General features: G+C 49.0%; 2 protein-coding genes across 2 annotated transcripts in view; both read left to right on the plus strand.

Annotated features, from left to right (window-relative positions):
- The first annotated feature begins 3,614 nt into the window (after positions 1–3,614).
- On the plus strand, positions 3,615–17,506 carry LOC108801694 (serine protease 27-like). The gene is made up of 6 exons (XM_018573598.1): positions 3,615–3,903; positions 6,796–6,822; positions 6,920–7,091; positions 8,699–8,964; positions 16,332–16,504; positions 17,231–17,506. Exons 1-6 carry the CDS (start codon positions 3,615–3,617, stop codon positions 17,504–17,506), a joined length of 1,203 nt encoding a protein of 400 aa, XP_018429100.1.
- A 1,184-nt stretch (positions 17,507–18,690) lies between these two features.
- Positions 18,691–19,635, plus strand: part of PHGDH (phosphoglycerate dehydrogenase) — a 17,258-nt gene continuing 16,313 nt past the window's right edge. The window contains exon 1 of the mRNA XM_018573600.1: positions 18,691–18,885. Coding sequence (XP_018429102.1) covers positions 18,745–18,885 — 141 coding nt within the window. The 5' untranslated portion in view covers positions 18,691–18,744. The remainder of the gene's footprint in view (positions 18,886–19,635) is intronic.

Raw genomic sequence — 19,635 nt, forward strand, 5'->3', positions numbered from 1 at the left:
TTATAAACAATGTTACTTTGTATCTCTCTATCCCCCTCTGAGCAATGTTTATAAATATGTGTCTATTTTTTAACAGCAAAAGATATTACAATGGCTGTTTGTCACTCAGCAACTGAGGAAGAACAGATACAGAGAATGACACCCGGCATATGGAATAAGGGAAGTGGTACTGTGCAGAGTCCATACATACAGAATACGTACAGATACTGAGAATATTCTGCTTACAGCTAATTTTTTCGTGTCCCTCTTGTAATGTGCCGCTCTAGGCTGGCAGCAGACTTGGCACGTCTCAATGTCACATTTGATGCCACGGGGACACACTAGAAATGTGTCGCTCTACACGGAAGGGTACACACTAATTATTTTCTGGCTCCTGTTTTCATGGATGATAGAGTCAGATAAAAAGATTGAGATGAAAAACAGCAATAGGTGAGTACAGATGGACGATCAGCTTCTATCGGAGCCTTTTACAGATCATTCATTATGGATCATATCTTAGAATTGTATCCAGAATTCAGATCTTTGTGTTGTGTGATATTCTCCAATATATATAATACTATAAAGAGACATAAACACACAAAGATTGAGGTGTCCGCCCACATTAGGCTCTATGTATAGACAAGATTTGGGTTCGTGGATCCACTGGTGGGGTAGATATCTGGGGCCCCCGTTTTTGTAAAGTGACTTCCAGGTCCCTATTAGTTCCTAAAAGTCTCCACCACAAACCGCTACATTGCTTTCGGGGCCCTGGAGGTGGGAAGGAGGCCCCTGTCCCCCCAACATTTCTATCAGGTGACTTGCATGGGGCAAAAAGCCTTGCCATCCTCATTGTAAGGTGTACACCCCCCACCCCTCTGATCGAAGACTACCTGTCTATAGACCCCCCACTCCCCCATTGTTGCATATTTCCTGTCCTCCCTTTCCTTGACATTCAGGTAGAATAACAGGATAATGGTCCAGTTTGAACCACACGGGGAACCTCATGTCATTTTATTACTTCTTATTTACATTTATTATCACTTCTGAGGGACGACATCGTACTTTTCCTCCAGTGAATCAATGCCGGCCCGCTCACTCATCCTTCGCTCAGTGATTGGAAAATAAAATCAGAATTCTATGTGACAAAACATGAAATATATCCTTCTGTCTCCCGAAAACCCCCTCCAACTTCTACAAATGTTCTGCGGTTTTGCCACCATAACCCAGAATGATCTTCAAGGGATGAAATCTGGAGAAGGTGACCTATGTTCTTCCAAAATATCCTCTGCAGGTATTTCAGCGTTTCACTGTAAACGTTCAACTTTCCATTTCAGACTTTTACAGAAACACAGAAATATTCAGTAAGAAAATATTCAACCAACACAAGATCAATGATTCAGCTGAACATCCCATGGAGATCTAATCCATGATTTTGGTGGGCCTCACAGTCCCTGTGTTGGTGGTCTCCTGTCAGGAAGTGATGGCCTCCCATTATTTACTTTGTCGTGAAGTTGTGGAAACTCATTTTCCAGAGATGAAAAGAACCAATGTATGTATCTGGTGGGCCCTCTTGTGGTGTTTCTTTATAATGGTAATGGTAATGTCCTTTATAGACAGGTAGGCTTTTATTAGGGATTTATAGGAGTGGTAACCTCTCATTTTGTAGACATCATACAGAGATCAACTCCATGTATTATGAGGGGAACACTTGTGATGATGAATTATACTAGTAGTGGTGTTTTGTTTTATGGATGACTAGTCTTCTGTCATGGTGTGGTGCTCTTTCTCTTTATAGATCAGTAATCTGTCAGGGACTAGTGGCCTCCTGTTCCACAGATGGATAGTCTTCTGTGGGTGATTAGTGGTCTCTCTGTCATGGAGTGGTGGATAGTCTTCTGTCATGGAGTGGTGGTCTTTCTCCTTACATAGGTAGTCTTCGGTCAGAAAGTGGTGGTCCCTCATGTTATAAATGGGTAGTTTTTTGTCAGAGAGTGGTGGTATCTTGCTCTGTTCTATCAGAGAGTGGTGGTCTCTCATTCTGTAGACACGTAGACGTTTGTCATAAAGTGATGGTATCTTTTTATATAAACAGACAGTTTTCTACCAGAGTGTTTTATCAGAGGGTGGTGGTCTCTCAGTTTATAGATAGGTAGTCTTCTATCAGAGGGTGGTGGTCTCTTGCTCTATAGATAGGTCGTCTTCTATCAGAGGGTGGTGGTCTCTCAGTCTATAGATAGGTAGTCTTCTATCAGAGGGTGGTGGTCTCTCAGTCTATAGATAGGTAGTCTTCTATCAGAGGGTGGTGGTCTCTCAGTCTATAGATAGGTAGTCTTCTATCAGAGGGTGGTGGTCTCTCAGTCTATAGATAGGTAGTCTTCTATCAGAGGGTGGTGGTCTCTCAGTCTATAGATAGGTAGTCTTCTATCAGAGGGTGGTGGTCTCTCAGTCTATAGATAGGTAAGAGGGTGGTGGTCTCTCAATCTATAGATAGGTAGTCTTCTATCAGAGAGTGGTGGTCTCTTGCTCTATAGATAGGTACTCTTCTATCAGAGGGTGGTGGTCTCTCAGTCTACAGATAGGTAGTCTTCTATCAGAGGGTTGTGGCCTCTCAGTCTATAGATAGGTAGTCTTCTATCAGAGAGTGGTGGTCTCTCACTCTATAGATAGGTAGTCTTCTATCAGAGGGTGGCGGTCTCTCAGTCTACAGATAGGTAGTCTTCTATCAGAGGGTGGTGGTCTCTTGCTCTATAGATAGTTAGTCTTCTATCAGAGGGTGGTGGTCTCTCAGTCTACAGATAGGTAGTCTTCTATCAGAGGGTGGTGGTCTCTTGCTCTATAGATAGGTAGTCTTCTATCAGAGGGTGGTGGTCTCTCAGTCTACAGATAGGTAGTCTTCTATCAGAGGGTGGTGGTCTCTTGCTCTATAGATAGGTAGTCTTCTATCAGAGGGTGGTGGTCTCTCAGTCTATAGATAGGTAGTCTTCTATCAGAGGGTAGTGGTCTCTTGCTCTATAGATAGGTAGTCTTCTATCAGAGGGTGGTGTTCTCTTGCTCTATAGATAGGTAGTCTTCTATCAGAGGGTGGTGGTCTCTCAGTCTACAGATAGGTAGTCTTCTATCAGAGGGTGGTGGTCTCTTGCTCTATAGATAGTTAGTCTTCTATCAGAGGGTGGTGGTCTCTCAGTCTACAGATAGGTAGTCTTCTATCAGAGGGTGGTGGTCTCTTGCTCTATAGATTGGTAGTCTTCTATCAGAGGGTGGTGGTCTCTTGCTCTATTGATAGGTAGTCTTCTATCAGAGGGTGGTGGTCTCTTGCTCTATAGATAGGTAGTCTTCTATCAGAGGGTGGTGGTCTCTCAGTCTATAGATAGGTAGTCTTCTATCAGAGGGTGGTGGTCTCTCAGTCTATAGATAGGTAGTCTTCTATCAGAGGGTGGTGGTCTCTCAGTCTATAGATAGGTAGTCTTCTATCAGAGGGTGGTGGTCTCTCAGTCTATATACAGGTAGTCTTCTATCAGAGGGTTGTGGCCTCTCAGTCTATAAACGTGGGTGAGTCACTCAGGGAGTCGGCACAGCTGAACTTTATGTGGGGAGGAGGCGATGAGGATGGATGTATAGCAGCTCAATATCTTTACATGACTGTGCGTGTGTTACCTCATTTGAGTGACATCCTCGTCACCTCCGAAGCTCCAAACTGTAAATACAACTTCAGGTATTCCTCAGTATTTCATCCATGTCGTGTGATCTGCTTCATTCTCCATTCTGATACCATCAAACGTCTTTGCTTCCCCTCCCCACTTGCTGCGAGCTGTGGAGGGGGTCATTCAATCTCATTTGATTCCACCTGGAGCCATTGTGACCTACTGACCACCAACACCATGATGCATCTTCATCTGTGGACACTGTCCCTTCTCCTTACAACAGGTAAGTACGACCACTAAATGTTGTCTTTTTATAGGTAAGAAGATTTTCTGAGGTCAGAGTTCAGCCAGATTTTTTTATTTTTAAGAATGTGAAACGAAATTATAGAGAGAAATCAGAATATCACAAGAAACTGCGAACAACAATGAATGATATCTGACGGGCAGGATTTTAGTGCAGATTGTATCTCCAGTTTTAAAACAGCTTAAAATTCTGCAATGTGGGAATATAAAAAACTATAAAAAATTACTTATTTCTTCATTTCTGAAAAACAATAATGAAAAATAATAAGATTTAGTGGGTTTGTTGTTCAAAAAATATACCCAAAGCCTACGAATTAGTGAGACGTAACTCATTTTCTGATTGATTTCTGTGTTTTGTCACCTAAAATGGGCACCGAGGCCACCCAATGCGCATCGATAAAACTGAGCATTTGAGAAATAAATCCCCATGAAATAAAATGGAAAGATGAACTTTCACCTTAAGGCGTATTTCCCTTAAAAAAGGAAAATGAAGACCACTTTTACCACACCTAGACCTCCACTCAGGGCCGGATGTCCCACAAGGCCAACCAAGGCCCGGCCTCGGGACAGCAGGGAGTAGAGGGGCAGCAGGGGTGTGGAATTCCTATCTTCAGACGCCTGGGACATGTAGTTCCGGGTGCCGGGCAGGTAGTTTTCTACATGTAGCCCGGCTTTGGGCAAGCAGAGCTAAATGTAGAGCGGGGAAGCCGCCGCTTGTTTTGTACAAGTGATCTCAGCGATGACGCCGAGATCACTTGTATGCAGCCTGCATACAGGGGCGGCGCATTGAGGAACCTGGCATTGGGGCAGCAGAGAGAGTAAATCCCGCCTTGCCTCCACCTCCTTCTGATCTTGACTTGGAGGAGAAGTGAATGTGGAAGACCTTTTCAGGGGGTTCTTCACAGTAAGATCAGTTAGGGTCTGGAACTCACTGCCACAGGCGGCGATCTCAGCATTTTGAATATGATGGAAATCTCCAAAATGGAACTCAGATTTGGCCAAGCTTCACTTCAAAGAAAATTCTGGAAACTCTGAAACGTGAGAAGAATCCCACAGCCACATTTTAAGATAAAAATAAATGTCTGTTATGCCGATGATGGTTTAATTTGCTGGTGACTCAGTCCCGCCTCTAACACACCAACAATGACAATGTGGCTCCTTGTTAGGTGATTGTCACGCCAATTAGTGTAACGTTGATTCGGTAATCATCACTCCCAATGATACAAACCCGTCTTTCAGGGTAACAATATGAAGACATTTTTTAACAATGTGTTTGTAAATTAGTTGGCCGCTTGTTATAATAATTTTACATTTGTTCTGAAGCAATAACTCATCCGAGCTTCAATCGTATCATTCAGGTATAGGTGTAGTCTGGTGGGCAGAGTCACACGCTGGTTCCTTGTATATTGAGTGGACTCCAGTGGTGAAATCCTTCTGTCATATTTTCCTACTCAGCACCTGCTCCCTTCGGACTCTCTCTCTTATTGTTGCGCTCTCCTCAGTATAAAATACATGACATATTCAGAGGAAGAACGGGACATTGAGACTTTTGCAATGGTAGCAGCAGGTGTGCAGAGATCTCATCACCAGATTCCCAGAGAGACAAAAAAAACATATTGGTTGCTTAACTCTGGGATTAGGACCAAGATCTTGTGATAGATGACCCATAAGAGGAGCAGAATCTCTAAATAAGTCTGATGATTTCTGGTTTGTATTTGTAAAAGGACTAGACTCTCTGTGGGTGGAAAATCTCATGGGTGACCCTGAAGAAGACAGATGTTCCCATAGTAACTCACGGAGCTAGGCGGATCCAGACATAATTGTCGGGATCCGCTTCAGCTGCGGCGTCTCAGTATATAGTGAGCTGTAGCTTGCGGTATACTGAGCTTAGGATGACGGGAGGACGCTAGTTTGTGTCCTCCCGTTACCCTAAGGAGAACTATGGGGAAAAGCCCTAACCCCCATAGTTCTCCTTTAACTCTGGAGACCACCGGACACTCTCTGGGTAACAAAAGACAGGATGGGTGTCCCATGAGAGGATTAGACTTTCTAAGTGTATCTGAAGATTCCATGGGTGATTGTGAAAGGACTGGACCCTCTCAGGGAAGTGGAATGGTAGATCTCATGGGTGACCTAGGAAAAGGCCAGACTTTCTCAGAATAGCTAAAAATATTGTGGCTCACCCTGATGATGACCAAACACTCTCCAGTTAGTAGAAGACATAAGTGTCCCATGAGAGGACCCAGACCCTTTTAGGGTAGCTGAAGACATCATAGGTGACCATTAGGAACACCAGACACTCTTAGGCCTGGTTCCCACCTGGGCGTTTTACAGCGCGTAGGAACGCGCTGCAAAACGCCCTACGCCCAAAGAAGTACAGGAGCTTCTTTGGGGCATATGTGCCGCGCGTATCCCTTTGGGATACAGCCAGGTAGCCCTCGGAAACGCGCGTTTGTCGTTTTTTTATTACTGCAAATCGCTGTAAAAACACGCGGCACGAAATGCGCGACAAACGCGCATATTCGATACGCCTAGGTGTGAACCCAGCCTTAGGGTAACAGGAGACACGTTGGGTGTCCAAAGAGAGGAATGTGCTATCTAATTGTATCTGAAGGTTTCACGGTAAGGTTTCCAGCACTAGACTCTCTCAGGGTAATGAATTGAATGACCTTATGGGTGACCACAACTAAAAACCAGATTCTCTCAGGATAGCTAAAAATATTTCAGGGTGTCTTTTGAGATGAAAAGACACTCTCGGGGTGGCAGAAGACATGATAAGTGACCCAAAATGAGGGCAGATCGTCTCACTGTACCTGAACAGTGCATAATAGTTCCTCGAGCTGACATACTACCTTGTTTCCTTGTCTTTCAGGTCTTCATCTCTCATCATCTTACTCAGGTGAGTCTTCTAACTTCTAGAAATAAAATAATTGATATCTTCCATGCAAACTGCCCAACCATCCACAGCCTGCAGGTGGGCAATGATGGTTTCTGATTCTGCACAGGTTGTGGGAAGCCGATGACATCAGATCGCATTGTGGGTGGACAGGATGCCTTCTATGGGGAATGGCCCTGGCAGATCAGCCTGAGGAAGAATGGCTACCATATCTGCGGGGGGGTCATGATTGACTCCCAGTGGGTGCTGACCGCTGCACACTGCTTTGTACGGTAGGTGATTTGTAGGGTAAGTGCCATCTATTGTACAGTTCAATGCATGTATTGGCAAACGTTTGCATGTTGGCTGAATTGTTGCTTGTTTCATGTATATGATGCAGTAAAGTCCAATTCAACAGAAAGATATTTGAAATGTAGCTGGAGTCTGATGAGCTCAGTGCAGACTTCTTATATCTCCACTGGTGGGATTTGTCTGCCATAGTTGTATGGTTACAGACTAGAGACAATCCCATCATAGAAACCAAGTCCCTCTGCCCGTGTTCTGCCACAATTGTCTTTCTCTTAGGTCTGAGGATCTTAGGGCAGATTTGTATTGTTTGTGTTCCTTTGGACTTTATATCCAACCTTTAAGTTATCCCTTTGCTCACTCTGAAATGCTGACTCAAAGCAAAAAAAAAAAATGATTAACATTGAAGTGGTTTAGTCATTTGAATTTGTGTAGAATCCTTTTTTTTTGCTGATGTTGCCAGTTACACTATATGCATGGAAATGTGTTTCCCTCTCTCATTCTTCATAGTCTGCATGCTTGGAGGCCTCCTGAGGCCTTTTCCCAACATATGCTTGCAGTAAAAGTTGCCCTTCCTTCCCATTTCCTAAAGTCGGGAGGATGAGTCGTTCCCGCCTCTGTTTATACCTACCTTGAGGTCACTGGTGTAACAATCACCATAGCGACCCCAGGCAGCCGCTATGGGGCCCGGGGCACAGTGGGGCCCGGCCAGATGCCGTGCGGGCCGCCTGGGTCGCTATGGGATCCCCTGCTGGCGGCTTTCACTGGCGGCTGAAGACGAACACGCCGCTGTTCGGATCACTGACAGTAATCTGTGCAGCGGCGCGTTCCTTTCCACAGAGTCAATGAGAGCCAGCAGCGGCAGTGGAGGAGGAGGCGGGGCCCGTGGTGGGCAGCAGGGGAGGAGCTGGGGCCCGGTGACGAAGAAGGAGGCGGGCCCGGTGACGGAGGAGGCGGGGCCTATCAGCGACCGTGGAGGAAGAGGAGGCAGACAGGTAAGGAGTGCGACCCGCCCACCTGAGGGTGACCCTGCATAGCCCACCATAGAGAGTCTATGGTGGGCTCTGCAGCAGGTTCACCCTCAGGTGGGATCTCGAGTGGGCTCTGCCAGGGGTATAACTAGAAATCACGGGGCCCCATATAAAATTTTGCAATGAGGCCCTGTGATTTCTAGTTACGCCCCCTGCTTGAGGTGTTCCTTTTTTCCTCAAGGCGTACCAACCTCACCTATGCTTTAACATGACCCTTCTCATGGGTAACAAATATTGCAACTGAAGGTGCCCTGCAAAAGGAGAAGCTGTACGCTCACCTCCCGAGAGGTGAAACCTGGAGCTGACCAGTAAGATGTATATAAGGTGGCAGTGTGTGTCTTGTCATCGGAGGAGTTTTAGGGTGGACTGGGGTGTGATGTGCCTGTTCACTGTGAGACCACAGAGGAGAGTTGAACACCCCAAGCCAGGATATGATGGGGCTATGTACTCACAATGTAGCTGCTGTAAGGAAGAGATGAAAGCAAGAAATGTTCATACGTTATCTGAATTCTCCTATTTGTTGGTGGACATTTGGTGTTGTGATGTTCTTCTCTTACCACCAGGCCCTACTCTCCAGCTGATTACATGGTGAACCTTGGAGCTTACCAGCTGTCAATACCCAGTGGGGTCATGTCTCAAGTCAGTGCAATTAACATCCACCCCATCTACCAGCGGGACGGTTCCAGCGGAGACATCGCCCTTATCAAACTGCGGAACTCTATACAGTACACGGACTACATCATGCCAATCTGTATCCCTGCCGAGAATGTCCAGTTCCCCAGCGGCATTAACTGCTACGTCACTGGCTGGGGCTCCATGAACCAAGGAGGTAAGGGCTCTTTGATCTACATCCAGACACAGTTGCTGGGGAAAGGGATTCATATGTATTACTATATCATATTATTTATTAAAGTTCAGCAGCAATGATAACAATCAACAGTGAAAATATCCCATGTCAGTGCCATGGGCAATGCAAACACTCTCTTTCACTACTGGGAGGTTTGGGTTGCTTTAGGTAAATGAACCTAAGGAACCTCCAATCCAAATGAATAGCCCCTTCAGGTAGGTTCTTGTTTTGCTGTTCTAACTCATTCCACTGACAAATATGAAGGTAGATAATCAAAGTACCAACCCGACAGGAAAATACATAGTCCAAAAACATCCGTGGTCAACATTTAGCATTCAAGTAGAGTCACAGAGAATAAACAGGTTAGGTTAGGTGTTGTTCAGGCAGATCAGAAAGACAGGAACTGATCAGGGTAAATAGTGTTCAGGAAGAGTCATAGGACAGGAACACATCAGGGTAGACAGTGTTCAGGAAGAGTCATAGGACAGGAACACATCGGGGTAGACAGTGTTCAGGAAGAGTCATAGGACAGGAGCACATCAGGGTAGGCAGTGTTCAGGAAGAATCATAGGACAGGAACACATCAGGGTAGGCAGTGTTCAGGAAGAGTCAGAGGACAGGAACACATCAGGGTAGGCAGTGTTCAGGAAGAGTCAGAGGACAGGAACACATCAGGGTAGGCAGTGTTCAGGAAGAGTCAGAGGACAGGAACACATCAGGGTAGGCAGTGTTCAGGAAGAGTCAGAGGACAGGAACACATCAGGGTAGGCAGTGTTCAGGAAGAGTCAGAGGACAGGAACACATCAGGGTAGGCAGTGTTCAGGAAGAGTCAGAGGACAGGAACACATCAGGGTAGGCAGTGTTCAGGAAGAGTCAGAGGACAGGAACACATCAGGGTAGGCAGTGTTCAGGAAGAGTCAGAGGACAGGAACACATCAGGGTAGGCAGTGTTCAGGAAGAGTCAGAGGACAGGAACACATCAGGGTAGGCAGTGTTCAGGAAGAGTCAGAGGACAGGAACACATCAGGGTAGGCAGTGTTCAGGAAGAGTCAGAGGACAGGAACACATCAGGGTAGGCAGTGTTCAGGAAGAGTCAGAGGACAGGAACACATCAGGGTAGGCAGTGTTCAGGAAGAGTCAGAGGACAGGAACACATCAGGGTAGGCAGTGTTCAGGAAGAGTCAGAGGACAGGAACACATCAGGGTAGGCAGTGTTCAGGAAGAGTCAGAGGACAGGAACACATCAGGGTAGGCAGTGTTCAGGAAGAGTCAGAGGACAGGAACACATCAGGGTAGGCAGTGTTCAGGAAGAGTCAGAGGACAGGAACACATCAGGGTAGGCAGTGTTCAGGAAGAGTCAGAGGACAGGAACACATCAGGGTAGGCAGTGTTCAGGAAGAGTCAGAGGACAGGAACACATCAGGGTAGGCAGTGTTCAGGAAGAGTCAGAGGACAGGAACACATCAGGGTAGGCAGTGTTCAGGAAGAGTCAGAGGACAGGAACACATCAGGGTAGGCAGTGTTCAGGAAGAGTCAGAGGACAGGAACACATCAGGGTAGGCAGTGTTCAGGAAGAGTCAGAGGACAGGAACACATCAGGGTAGGCAGTGTTCAGGAAGAGTCAGAGGACAGGAACACATCAGGGTAGGCAGTGTTCAGGAAGAGTCAGAGGACAGGAACACATCAGGGTAGGCAGTGTTCAGGAAGAGTCAGAGGACAGGAACACATCAGGGTAGGCAGTGTTCAGGAAGAGTCAGAGGACAGGAACACATCAGGGTAGGCAGTGTTCAGGAAGAGTCAGAGGACAGGAACACATCAGGGTAGGCAGTGTTCAGGAAGAGTCAGAGGACAGGAACACATCAGGGTAGGCAGTGTTCAGGAAGAGTCAGAGGACAGGAACACATCAGGGTAGGCAGTGTTCAGGAAGAGTCAGAGGACAGGAACACATCAGGGTAGGCAGTGTTCAGGAAGAGTCAGAGGACAGGAACACATCAGGGTAGGCAGTGTTCAGGAAGAGTCATAGGACAGGAACACATCAGGATAGACAGTGTTCAGAGTATGACGTGTGGCAAATGGACCAAGCTGTAGAACATTGACCAATGAGGAGTTCCTGAGGATGGAAGACCACCAAGTTGCCTGCAGGAGGAAAGCAGAATCCAGCAGTCCCTCTCAGTCAGGCTATGGGCACTTGTTTCTTCTTCAGTCCCGGCACATGAGTTCATAAATCAGCTGGCTGGAACTACAATTAGATACAGTAGAATAGGCAGTCGGGGAGTACACGTGACCTCATGAGTGAACATAACGGTACTATGGATTGTGTAACGCCCCTTAGTCACCAGTCAGGTTCAGACTTTCAACTGTGATTCTTTGGCATCCTGCAATCTGATTCGCACAGAGCAATAAAGATGATTGTTAGTGTAGCAATTACCCCCTTCCCCCCCTCCCCCAAGGAGCTTCTGGATTTTACGGACCATCCTAGCCATCCTAATGGTGACCTGCCCTGCAGCTACACCCAGACACCCACTGACCAACCAACAGCAGCCAACAGTCGACCCTTTTCTTGTAATTTATTGGCTCAGTTGTCTAGGGAGAGAGGATTAGGGGTACAGAATAGCCAACAAGAGCACCTAAAATCCCTTTAATAGACTTCTCAGAGAACTCTTTAGGCCCAGACAGACTACTGTCTTCCAGTATCTTTTTATGTCTGCCATAGAACATATGTAGGTCTCTTTGGGCCTCTGTCACAGGTCAGTGTAGATTTTGTAAGCCCAGACCAGTCAATACCTCTCAGTTTTTTTGGCCTGTTCCACCGGCCAGGTTAGAATTCTTTAGGTCTCTGCCACAGCCAGTTTAGGACACTCTAAGCCCAGACAGACAGCTAGATAAACCATCCTCCTTCCACTGTCTTACTATCCCTGACAAAGGCCTAGAAGGCAAGGAACCTCTCACACAGACATCCGCCCCAGGCAAAGGCCTAGAAGGCAAAGAACCTCTCACACAGACATCCGCCCCAGGCAAAGGCCTAGAAGGCAAAGAACCTCTCACACAGACATCCGCCCCAGGCAAAGGCCTAGAAGGCAAAGAACCTCTCACACAGACATCCGCCCCAGGCAAAGGCCTAGAAGGCAAAGAACCTCTCACACAGACATCCGCCCCAGGCAAAGGCCTAGAAGGCAAAGAACCTCTCACACAGACATCCGCCCCAGGCAAAGGCCTAGAAGGCAAAGAACCTCTCACACAGACATCCGCCCCAGGCAAAGGCCTAGAAGGCAAAGAACCTCTCACACAGACATCCGCCCCAGGCAAAGGCCTAGAAGGCAAAGAACCTCTCACACAGACATCCGCCCCAGGCAAAGGCCTAGAAGGCAAAGAACCTCTCACACAGACATCCGCCCCAGGCAAAGGCCTAGAAGGCAAAGAACCTCTCACACAGACATCCGCCCCAGGCAAAGGCCTAGAAGGCAAAGAACCTCTCACACAGACATCCGCCCCAGGCAAAGGCCTAGAAGGCAAAGAACCTCTCACACAGACATCCGCCCCAGGCAAAGGCCTAGAAGGCAAAGAACCTCTCACACAGACATCCGCCCCAGGCAAAGGCCTAGAAGGCAAAGAACCTCTCACACAGACATCCGCCCCAGGCAAAGGCCTAGAAGGCAAAGAACCTCTCACACAGACATCCGCCCCAGGCAAAGGCCTAGAAGGCAAAGAACCTCTCACACAGACATCCGCCCCAGGCAAAGGCCTAGAAGGCAAAGAACCTCTCACACAGACATCCGCCCCAGGCAAAGGCCTAGAAGGCAAAGAACCTCTCACACAGACATCCGCCCCAGGCAAAGGCCTAGAAGGCAAAGAACCTCTCACACAGACATCCGCCCCAGGCAAAGGCCTAGAAGGCAAAGAACCTCTCACACAGACATCCGCCCCAGGCAAAGGCCTAGAAGGCAAAGAACCTCTCACACAGACATCCGCCCCAGGCAAAGGCCTAGAAGGCAAAGAACCTCTCACACAGACATCCGCCCCAGGCAAAGGCCTAGAAGGCAAAGAACCTCTCACACAGACATCCGCCCCAGGCAAAGGCCTAGAAGGCAAAGAACCTCTCACACAGACATCCGCCCCAGGCAAAGGCCTAGAAGGCAAAGAACCTCTCACACAGACATCCGCCCCAGGCAAAGGCCTAGAAGGCAAAGAACCTCTCACACAGACATCCGCCCCAGGCAAAGGCCTAGAAGGCAAAGAACCTCTCACACAGACATCCGCCCCAGGCAAAGGCCTAGAAGGCAAAGAACCTCTCACACAGACATCCGCCCCAGGCAAAGGCCTAGAAGGCAAAGAACCTCTCACACAGACATCCGCCCCAGGCAAAGGCCTAGAAGGCAAAGAACCTCTCACACAGACATCCGCCCCAGGCAAAGGCCTAGAAGGCAAAGAACCTCTCACACAGACATCCGCCCCAGGCAAAGGCCTAGAAGGCAAAGAACCTCTCACACAGACATCCGCCCCAGGCAAAGGCCTAGAAGGCAAAGAACCTCTCACACAGACATCCGCCCCAGGCAAAGGCCTAGAAGGCAAAGAACCTCTCACACAGACATCCGCCCCAGGCAAAGGCCTAGAAGGCAAAGAACCTCTCACACAGACATCCGCCCCAGGCAAAGGCCTAGAAGGCAAAGAACCTCTCACACAGACATCCGCCCCAGGCAAAGGCCTAGAAGGCAAAGAACCTCTCACACAGACATCCGCCCCAGGCAAAGGCCTAGAAGGCAAAGAACCTCTCACACAGACATCCGCCCCAGGCAAAGGCCTAGAAGGCAAAGAACCTCTCACACAGACATCCGCCCCAGGCAAAGGCCTAGAAGGCAAAGAACCTCTCACACAGACATCCGCCCCAGGCAAAGGCCTAGAAGGCAAAGAACCTCTCACACAGACATCCGCCCCAGGCAAAGGCCTAGAAGGCAAAGAACCTCTCACACAGACATCCGCCCCAGGCAAAGGCCTAGAAGGCAAAGAACCTCTCACACAGACATCCGCCCCAGGCAAAGGCCTAGAAGGCAAAGAACCTCTCACACAGACATCCGCCCCAGGCAAAGGCCTAGAAGGCAAAGAACCTCTCACACAGACATCCGCCCCAGGCAAAGGCCTAGAAGGCAAAGAACCTCTCACACAGACATCCGCCCCAGGCAAAGGCCTAGAAGGCAAAGAACCTCTCACACAGACATCCGCCCCAGGCAAAGGCCTAGAAGGCAAAGAACCTCTCACACAGACATCCGCCCCAGGCAAAGGCCTAGAAGGCAAAGAACCTCTCACACAGACATCCGCCCCAGGCAAAGGCCTAGAAGGCAAAGAACCTCTCACACAGACATCCGCCCCAGGCAAAGGCCTAGAAGGCAAAGAACCTCTCACACAGACATCCGCCCCAGGCAAAGGCCTAGAAGGCAAAGAACCTCTCACACAGACATCCGCCCCAGGCAAAGGCCTAGAAGGCAAAGAACCTCTCACACAGACATCCGCCCCAGGCAAAGGCCTAGAAGGCAAAGAACCTCTCACACAGACATCCGCCCCAGGCAAAGGCCTAGAAGGCAAAGAACCTCTCACACAGACATCCGCCCCAGGCAAAGGCCTAGAAGGCAAAGAACCTCTCACACAGACATCCGCCCCAGGCAAAGGCCTAGAAGGCAAAGAACCTCTCACACAGACATCCGCCCCAGGCAAAGGCCTAGAAGGCAAAGAACCTCTCACACAGACATCCGCCCCAGGCAAAGGCCTAGAAGGCAAAGAACCTCTCACACAGACATCCGCCCCAGGCAAAGGCCTAGAAGGCAAAGAACCTCTCACACAGACATCCGCCCCAGGCAAAGGCCTAGAAGGCAAAGAACCTCTCACACAGACATCCGCCCCAGGCAAAGGCCTAGAAGGCAAAGAACCTCTCACACAGACATCCGCCCCAGGCAAAGGCCTAGAAGGCAAAGAACCTCTCACACAGACATCCGCCCCAGGCAAAGGCCTAGAAGGCAAAGAACCTCTCACACAGACATCCGCCCCAGGCAAAGGCCTAGAAGGCAAAGAACCTCTCACACAGACATCCGCCCCAGGCAAAGGCCTAGAAGGCAAAGAACCTCTCACACAGACATCCGCCCCAGGCAAAGGCCTAGAAGGCAAAGAACCTCTCACACAGACATCCGCCCCAGGCAAAGGCCTAGAAGGCAAAGAACCTCTCACACAGACATCCGCCCCAGGCAAAGGCCTAGAAGGCAAAGAACCTCTCACACAGACATCCGCCCCAGGCAAAGGCCTAGAAGGCAAAGAACCTCTCACACAGACATCCGCCCCAGGCAAAGGCCTAGAAGGCAAAGAACCTCTCACACAGACATCCGCCCCAGGCAAAGGCCTAGAAGGCAAAGAACCTCTCACACAGACATCCGCCCCAGGCAAAGGCCTAGAAGGCAAAGAACCTCTCACACAGACATCCGCCCCAGGCAAAGGCCTAGAAGGCAAAGAACCTCTCACACAGACATCCGCCCCAGGCAAAGGCCTAGAAGGCAAAGAACCTCTCACACAGACATCCGCCCCAGGCAAAGGCCTAGAAGGCAAAGAACCTCTCACACAGACATCCGCCCCAGGCAAAGGCCTAGAAGGCAAAGAACCTCTCACACAGACATCCGCCCCAGGCAAAGGCCTAGAAGGCAAAGAACCTCTCACACAGACATCCGCCCCAGGCAAAGGCCTAGAAGGCAAAGAACCTCTCACACAGACATCCGCCCCAGGCAAAGGCCTAGAAGGCAAAGAACCTCTCACACAGACATCCGCCCCAGGCAAAGGCCTAGAAGGCAAAGAACCTCTCACACAGACATCCGCCCCAGGCAAAGGCCTAGAAGGCAAGGAACCTCTCACACAGACATCCACCCCAGGCTCTCCATCCTCCCAAGGCATAATCTGAGACAAAGGACCTCACTACAATAAACCCCTCAGTGATTGGCCAGGGAAGAATAAATATGCCTAACCCAAATCATTGTACCTTCTCAACACCAGCAAGCAAAGGGAAGGGGAGGAAATGGCTATATAATGCTGGATGTCCTCCAGCCAGGGAATGAGGCGGGCTCTATCTGAGTTGCTGCAGCTTCTAATGCACATTGTGAGAGGCTCAGAGTGTGCAGTGACATCAGAGTAAGACATTTCAGTCCAGGAGAGGACACTGAAGGTGAGGTTGGCGCTCTGCTTATGAAGACATCTGACCGACATGTGCGTACTTCAGTTCCATTGTTGTACATTTTGTTTGATGGTTTCCACATACATGTGAAGAGGAATGTAGAGGAACAGACACAGAGTAACCAATAACAATACCTTGTCTATTGCAGTGAGCCTGCCGTCTCCACAAACCCTTCAGAAGGTCCAACTTCCGATTATAGAACAAAAGGAATGTGATGCCATGTACCACATCAATAACCCAACGCTGAGCCCCAACAAAACCATCATCCAATGGGACATGATCTGTGCAGGATTCGAGAAGGGACAGAAGGATGCATGTCAGGTAAACGAGAGGGGACGGGTTGTCAGTCATTGGTCATTGGCGGTGTTCCTGGCCAATAATGGTCTTCCGGCCAATGGTGGAAACTAGTTTTGGAGCCATTTCAAACAGTGTGGAAGCTGAAAGATACTTCCAAAAAGCTGAGGAACGTGGACTTTTATTGGCCACATCAAAACAGGCTCCGGCTGTCCTAAAAGAGGCACATTGGGGATCCATGTCTGGAATTATCCATTCCTGCAATAAACTATTATATACACGATGGTCCTCTGTACTGTGCGCCAATATAGTGGTGAACGCCACTAGTGTCTGATCTCTGCCGTAGCGGTCTGGTTTCATGCACCCCCTTAGGTAACCAGTGATGGGATGGCCCTGCTATAGTTCTAGCCCAGGTTCCTGCTCATGTTGGGGTTTTCCCGCCCACCTAGGAGGTGTTCCCACCTTATCCTCTTCATTTCCCCTAAAATTAATTATAAATTTGGCAGGTAGTGTGGGAACCCCCTGGGGACGTACAGACCTGAGAAGTCAGGTGTGCAGATCTTCAAGTAGAATACATAATAGATATGAGAAACCCTTCATAAAAGTCTCCAAGGTTTCCCAAAACAATGAAATCCGACCCCCTTCAAAGGAGGAAACGAGCGGCTTGTCGCCCCCATATCTGTTCATAGAGAAGGCCGTGATCCCATCTTCTGATCTTTTGTCTCTAACATTGTGCGTCTCTGAACTCCACAGGGTGACTCGGGTGGTCCTCTTGCTTGCAAATGGGATGGCTCATGGCTCCTAGCCGGCATCGTCAGCTGGGGATTTGGCTGTGCCCTCGCCAACCGCCCAGGTGTCTATACCAGAGTGACGTCGTACTCCAGCTGGATCCAACAATATGTCCCCAATTTCCAGGTGACTCCGGCTGTGATCACTCCTTTGGACCCGACCAACGGCTCCATCTGCCCATCGTCATGTCTCACCCTCCTCCTCTTCCTCTACACTCTACTCTTACACCGGCTGATGTAGTGACAACAAGATGATGGAGAGCTGAGGGCCGATGCCTGACCACTTTATATAGCAAGGTGGGGACCAAGACCCCAGAATCAGAGCTCAGCCTTAGGTTATCTGTACTCAAAGATGGCGGCTACGCACATCAATTGGACCCATTGAGTTCACATTATGGTCTGTCCTCTGTCTGAAGCCCAAGACGAGCGCCTCAATTTCCCCGCAGGCCACGCACATACATGATCACCCCGACTATATATCACGAGGGAGCAATAAATATTTTGTAGCAATAAAGAATTATTTAATGAAACCTTCGGACAGAATATTGTGTCATTATTGTCATCATCCGTTATCGACAGACGCCGAGCGCGATATGGACTGTACGTCCTGAGTGCAACCAATCAGAGACCGGATCTGTTTATGGAGGTCACATACAAGACAACCGTCCAATGACATCACGACCTGAGAAAGTCAATATTAAACCTTCAAACTCAGAATGACCCTCAAATGTCCCCGAAGTCCCCTCCAGATAGATAATCATACATTTCCTGCATTCATCTGTCCAAACATCCTGCAGATCTACCCAGATATCCCATCACCACCTGAACCAAAGGAGCTCACACTCTAATGTCCCCCCCACAATCATATCACCACCTGAACCAGGGGAGCTCACACTCTAATGTCCCCCCCACAATCACATCACCACCTGAACCAGAGGAGCTCACACTCTAATGTCCCCCCCACAAACCCTTCACCACCTGAACCAGGGGAGCTCACACTCTAATGTCCCCCCCACAATCATATCACCACCTGAACCACAGGAGCTCACACAAGCAGGTTTGGGGCATTGTGGGTCTGGACGCAGGTTTGGGGCATTGCGGATCCGGACGCAGGTTTGGGAGTTTTGCGGATCCGGACGCAGGTTTGGGGGTATTGTGTGGAGTCGTCACATATTTGATATTTTTGGGGAAATCCGCCCATTCGCAGTCATGATTTTGAGCGGATTCTCTGACGAATGAAGAGCGATAAACATCAACATGGCGATAAGTATCGATAACGCACAGCGAGCGCGTCCAGTGTGGGGAATTCTGGGAGAATTTCAGGAAAATGTCAGAAAAAGTAAAATTCAGAACAGAAATCTGTGCCATGTGACATCAGAGGGGGAGGAGCCTTCCACCCATAGAGGAGGGAATGGGGGAGGGCTATCCAGTGATTTGGATTGATCCAGGAGGAATAGACGTGTCTGCAGAGCTCCAGCGATGGCCCTCAGTGACATCAGACGGGTCCTGATCAGTGACAGCCTGGCACCGGCCTGTGCCCGCATCCTGACATCCCAGGGGGGCATCCAAGTCACCGAATGTCCAGGACTGACCCCCAAGGAGCTCATCGCCAAAATCCAGGTAAGCAGGGTGCCTGGGGCTGCAATGCTCTGCATAATTCTGAGGAGCTGCATGGTCTGCAGAGTATGACAATGTAGCAGAGCGATGATCTGCAGAGTGGGACAATGTAGCAGAGCGACGGTCTGCAGAGTGTGACAATGTAGCAGAGCGATGGTCTGCAGAGTGGGAAAATGTAGCAGAGCGATGGTCTGCAGACTGTGACAATGTAGCAGAGCGATGGTCTGCAGACTGTGACAATGTTGCAGAGCGATTGGTCTGCAGAAGCTCTATAGATTGCGGGGTTGAAGGTGCGATGTTCTGCAGCAGGGCTGACATGCTGCATGGACACAAGTGCAGAAAAAACTTCATTCATTGGAAAGTATGATGCAAGAGAGGAGAGAGGTGTCAGGAGAAGGGGGCGGGGCCTGGGGGGTGGCGTCAGCTGAACACAGCACACATGTGCTTCCTCCTCCATCAGGTTACATAACAGACACATGAGAGGAATCCGGGAATCATATGTGATAATAATACAATCCTAGAGTCACAAAAAGAAGGGGGGTCAGGTGCAGACTCCCCCAAATATTATGCGGAATTCTCTGATTCCTCGGATGAGAACAGAAGGTTTTCTGTCTGATCTGACAATAGGAATTCTTGAGCGGAGGGGGGAGACTGGGCAGAATATTTGTGGGGTTCAACCATGGTGAGAAGAATTCCAGGGGGGTGCACGGTGCAGGAATGAAGGGGTGATGCTCCAGTGGAGTGTGGCAGAGT

Source organism: Nanorana parkeri, unplaced genomic scaffold (assembly GCF_000935625.1).
Source record: "Nanorana parkeri isolate BGI_ZX_2015 unplaced genomic scaffold, ASM93562v1 scaffold2446, whole genome shotgun sequence".
NCBI classification, from domain to species: Eukaryota; Metazoa; Chordata; class Amphibia; order Anura; family Dicroglossidae; genus Nanorana; species Nanorana parkeri.